General features: G+C 37.9%; 1 protein-coding gene across 3 annotated transcripts in view; it reads right to left on the bottom strand.

Annotated features, from left to right (window-relative positions):
- The window catches only part of LOC139129761 (zinc finger protein 391-like), an 8,860-nt gene extending 3,477 nt beyond the window's left edge, over positions 1-5,383 (bottom strand). The window contains exons 1-4 of one of the 3 annotated variants that reach the window (XM_070695449.1): positions 2,442-5,355; positions 2,115-2,169; positions 1,302-1,591; positions 133-247 (exon numbers count right to left, since the gene is read on the bottom strand). In XM_070695449.1, the coding sequence (XP_070551550.1) occupies positions 133-247; positions 1,302-1,415 (229 nt within the window). In that variant the 5' untranslated portion in view covers positions 1,416-1,591; positions 2,115-2,169; positions 2,442-5,355. Of the gene's footprint in view, positions 1-132; positions 248-1,301; positions 1,592-2,114 lie in introns of all 3 variants that reach the window. The other 2 variants (XM_070695450.1, XM_070695448.1) reach the window with 2 other exon arrangements.
- Between the last annotated feature and the right edge of the window lie 382 nt (positions 5,384-5,765).

Here is a 5,765-nt window from a genome sequence, read left to right as displayed (position 1 = left end):
GTTCCGAAGTTGCCGACCAGCACGGCGAAAACTGACGAAAACGTGGCTGTCAATGCAGAATGTCAAACAAACTAATCAAGTTGCACTCAGTAGCATAAAAATAAAGGGAATGTGCAAAACATGAGTTCATACCATTTGATGTGAGGGTTCCTTTTTGATACCTTTGGTAGATTGCCGAGATTGATTTCACAAAGCCACGTCCTATAGTGAGGACTCTCTCCCCTGCAAACAGGAATGTTTTCATTTTCTGGAAGTTAACAGTAAAGTTTATATCCCGTTAGATTATCCCGAAGAGATTGTTATGTGTAATCATATGCTTTTTGAAAAGGCTCGACCTAATTATATATGCAGGAAGCAACGTGCCACGTCCGAACATCATAAAATGTGTACTGACCTATTGTTATAAAAACAAACTTTCTCTTATTGTGCAAAGCGAAAATCGCACTAAGACATTGAGCTCAAACGTAGGCAAGATTTATTTAACACTGAGATATCAAATATTGTACTAATTTTCAACTACGCCAAAATCCACTCCTGTCTAGTTATAGAGATTTTTTTGACAAGTATCACTTGAACGGCAAAAATGTAAACACTTTGAGTATCTGTTAAACAGTCCGATCTACTTACTTACGGACGTTATGAAATTAATGGTGAGGTTTGACTGGATACAAAAATAGTGTGTACGGATACGCTAGACTTTATTGTTCTGACATTTCAAAACAATTGTAAACGATTTCCTGTCAGATTGTATTTTAAACAAACAGAGCCTCATGTGTTGCTAACGAGGGAGGCAGAAGCTTAACGTAATGATTTAGTATACATAGTGTATACATAGTGAGTGTAAGTCTTTCTTGCATTTAGTAGTTAATGGAATGTAGTCTCAACCAATACAAAGCGAGATCTATTTACAACACATGACTGCCGAAAGGGAAGAGTAATTATCAGTATTCGACGACGGCATCCATATGTACCCGTCAGACGTAAACAGGGATGTCGTTGTGTAATATTGTTTTTTTTTTTTTGAGAAAATGTGATGCACACATTAAAACATATCGATTATATATAATTCTGGTATTTCCCAATCCTCAGAACTACTCTATGCATATTCCCCTCCCGTCCTTCTCTCTCTCTCTCTCTCTCTCTCTCTCTCTCTCTCTCTCTCTCTCTCTCTCTCTCTCTCTCTCTCTCTCTCTCCCCTCGAAAAAATATTAAATAAACGCCCTGCTATATAAAGCGCTGTTAACTTGATACACTCTTACTATATGTGTGTGAGACAAGCTGACTTAAACCCACTTACTTACCCTGAGTCTGCCTCGACGGGGAAGAAACACGTGTTTCATTTTGATGTTGGCTTCAGCAAAAGGAAGTTCAACAGAAACGTCACAGCCGTCCACTTGTAAAGACTCGATGGCCATTTCGATATCAAGACACCGTTTTGACGTCAGAAGCTGTTACCTTGGCACGCCCTAAACTCCTGTTGATATGTGCCAATAGCAGACTGAATGATCTTATATGTACATTGACTTTGTATCCACTATGCGTAGGCTTCAGGATGTCACATGAGTCCCGCATGCCTGAGTATCCACTCAATCTAGATAGAACCAAAGTTCAATGCATGTCAGCAAGTCATTTTACTAATTGCGTTTACCTTTCGTTACAATGGGAATTTATGCAGTCACCGCTGTGTAACACTTTGTGGAAATTTGAATTTGTTTGTCAATCATAGTTTAAAACTGTTTTAACAGTGCAGAATTTATTTGCTAACGACATGTTTTAAAGAAGACAATTATACAGACTACTCCTTAACGTGAAAGAAGTATTTGATTTTGATTATGTCATACCATGGGTCTTCGAGTCTTGCTCTCTGATATCCATTAAATGTAAAGTATTTTTGACCTGTGGGAACCATCATGCATACAATTTCTGTAAAATGTGTAGGTTACATTTATGTTTAGGGAACAGATAGGAAAAAAAATCAGTTTTCAATTTTGAGACGCTCAAGTTGCCAAAACATGAAGATTGCGACTGTAGTTTTTAAATGTCATATCTATTACAAAATGTTCTACCAGGACTGGAATGAATCTTAAAGTTATTTCTGCTAGCTGAGAACTCACCTGTTTTCAGTATGGCAGGCTTTCGTCGAATGACCCTTATGTAGTGAGTGATCCCCTGTGTATTTTTGTAATGTAAAGGAATAAGTTAAAAATAGTCTGATTATGCTGTGGATGCGTGTGATGTTCCATTTTTGCTTGTGCCCTCAGCGAAAAGTGCATGGTACTAGTAATACACTAAATGGACTTTTCCACTTTGAGGGAAATTTTTGACATAGAGAGGGAAAAAATTTATAAGACTGATATAATATCAAATAAAACTTCTCAAAATTTGGACCTAAAATGACCCTTCAATGGTCTTATTATTTACAGAAGAATTGAGTTTCCTACCATAGACTTATTGCCACGATGAGATGCACTCGCGATAGCCTCATAATCATCGAACCCATTTTAGCAAAGCCTCTGTTTTCTGGCTTTCACTGCGTTCCAGTCAGCTGTTTTTCAGGTATCAAGCTGAAAATAAACAATAACCTAGATTCCGCTTGTATCTAAGACGATATTACTTGATTCATATGGCACAGTGTTGTACAATGACTTCAAATCCTGAGATTTTTAGAGCGTTGGCATAATTTACTCAACCTTCCACATTGCTCATTGGTCAATCAACATCATGTGACAGTCATATGACCCGCAGGGTTCACTGTTGAAACGTCAGGCAACGGTAATGAAAATGAAAACGCCGTTTACTTTAGAACCAAACAGATGAAAGATAGATGGAAGAAAAATTGACAATTCAACACTGGACGAAATGCTTGATACTCGCTTAGTATATTTACGTATATTGACTTATATGGAACAATATTATAGCCTACTCAACGTATATCTTTGTATACGTAACATTCCAATACGTTGATATGAGTAGCGTATTTCTATGCAGATCATGAGTATACATAATGCAGATCTTTGCACACTAAGTGTACACTGTAGTTTTGCATTTTATTAGTATACGTACGTGTATACTTAACGTAATTGGCACACGTAAAGAATCAGTATATGTGTATATATTGTTCTATATCAAGCATTTTGCCCCGTGCAAGTGAAAATTAAATGATACAAAATTTTTAAAAAATCTACGTCATAGTTAGATAGCGGTCTATCCTTTCACATAGAAATCGAAAGTGAAAGTATTTACAAAATGAAATCGGACGACCGTATCGTCGCTAACCTTTACACTAACAACCTACCCGCATCATTCTATAATTTGGGCGATTAAAGCCCTAAGATATGTTCTCTCAGTAACAGAAATTATCATCTACAAAACCGTCGACGAATTATAAAATTGGAGATATATCAATATACCAGTTGCAGATGATTGGTCGCATTGCAAACGAAAACACCTTTGCCATTTGCGTTCAACGACATTGTAGTGTTCCACTCAATATTTTTGGCGTTCTTACGTGTATATTGTAAAATTACTGCGTCGCCAAATTAATAGAACGTCGGTTGCCTTGGTAGCGTGAGTAATGTCGACTGCCAAAATTATATCATGAGCTAGAGATTGGTATATTTGTGAGGAAGACAGTTAACCTACCTGATTTCTTTCATGCAGAGGCCCAGGGAAATAGTCTGGTAAACACATCTGTATCCAGTGGGGCCAAGTTATATATAATTAACGAATAATGTATTATCCCGCTCCGTGGATAATGCCGACGTAATTTATGGATTTTTACACTGTATGTTATTAATATATAGGCGGGAAAAGGTAAGCATATGACAGTTCCTGGTAAATGAATGGCTTTCTGTGAGTCAGGGGTTAGTCACGTAATACAGTTTCACAAAAGCGTGTTGTAAGCATGCAGTTGACAATGCCTGTACAGGCTGGTGATAAACCGTTATCTCGCCGCGCAGCCCACAGCGATTAATTTATACTTCGCCTCTGTCAAAGGAGTGGGTATTTGGAAAAAAAATAGAACCGTCAACGTATAGAAGTAGAAAAAATAAATCCTAGGGGCACAGGAAATGAGTAAATCGTCAACTTAAGCTAGTTTATACTTCAATTAGAATAATTTTAATGATATTCTCAAATTCTGTGGAGGTGTCGATGTATTCTGAGATGAGCCGAACATGTGTTACTTATGTCACTATTCCACTTTGAATAAGGGGAATTTTCTTTTCAAACTAAACTATCAGACGCAGACAAGAAGTTGGAAATTTTCCTGAGAATCTTGTGTCTCTTGATGCTATGTCCCTAAATGTGCAATTTTTGCCCCATAAACAATACCCACTGGCCTCATGACTTGGTGGAGAATCCGGCCTTTCAGTAAGCATGAGAGCAACATGACTATTGAGTGTCACAGGTTTCATAACAAGACAACCTTATTCACATTCGACATATGTGAATATTTTCTCGTGAGTGTTGCGGAGTACCTACAACACAAAAATGTACAGAGACTAAACAAACAGACGCCGATATTAATTTTGTTATTATTTTTGAATTCAGTGTAATATTCTTTAGGATGATATATGAACTATTCTAATAATGAATGAGTATCTGACGTATACAATGGCTCATACTTTTGATGTTATGTAAATAAAATATGAAAATTTGATAAAATGTTTAGATTAAATACGCGTAAAAAGCAAATTCAGCTCCGCAATGGTGTGTGTGTGTGTGTGCGCGTGTGTGTGTGTGTGTGTTTAGATTTGTTTTCACTTTTACCAACAGTTGCAGCACCAACAATTAAAATGAATACCACATGGGGCGAGAAACGACTGGCCTATCAACGTTGAAATAGAAAGCTGGTCATGCATTGTATTTCCTTCTTTTTGTAGTCGGCGAGAACAATAATGAAAGGTGACCATAAAGGTCGTTCTCTATTGTAAGCACACAATCCTTGCGGGCGATGAGGTCTGTGCTCAGTACTTCAATTGAGGGCATTAACACTTGCAATTGCATGCTATGCTTCTAAAAACCTAGAGTGTTAAACAAGACGACGCTTCTCTGTGTGGAACAAAACAAACGACGGAGAAATGCCAGCTTTTAATTGGGACTCTTCACGTTAAATATTGCACAAAACTCCATTAACAAAGTTGTGGGAGTAGAAACTGCTATCGCCATGATCACAACAACCTTTGCGCTAACTCCGAGTCACAGTCGCTTGGTTTCTCACGCGTAGGTTAAATCGCATCGCACTCACTGTTTATCATAAATATGCGAAACTTTCTCGAAAACACAGCAGCATCACGCAGATAAACAATGAGAAGCTTAGAATAGCTGATGATAGACGTGAATAAAGCTCACCTACCTAAGCTGCTGCGTATGTTTATATTATGTCCCGGATGTAAAGTAAGGCCGTCATGGTCACATGGCCTTTGACATTTGAAACAAAAGTATACGCAAACCGCAACTCACCCGAATGAACTGAATGTAAACGCTTATCACATATGCCGCTGGCCATAGAACCAACGCCAAGGAAAAGTTTTGCTTGGCAAAGACAACTAAGCCGATACCTGTACGGTAAAAATCTTGCACATGAAAATCTTATGCGTGGTTATCGGTCTACGGCATAAGCTCGACTTCTCGAAGAAATGGCAAGATTTTATAGGGAAACACATATCATTTGCATATGAACCTGTACCCCCAGTTTCGCAATTTCTCCGCAAAGAAATCCCTTTTCTCAGTCGGTACGGATTCTAATTGCCCACAAACTTTTT

Source organism: Ptychodera flava, chromosome 3, assembly GCF_041260155.1.
Source record: "Ptychodera flava strain L36383 chromosome 3, AS_Pfla_20210202, whole genome shotgun sequence".
Taxonomy (NCBI): domain Eukaryota; kingdom Metazoa; phylum Hemichordata; class Enteropneusta; family Ptychoderidae; genus Ptychodera; species Ptychodera flava.
The sequence above is the reverse complement of the archived record's forward strand: the minus strand, read 5'-3'. Positions and strand labels throughout refer to the sequence as shown.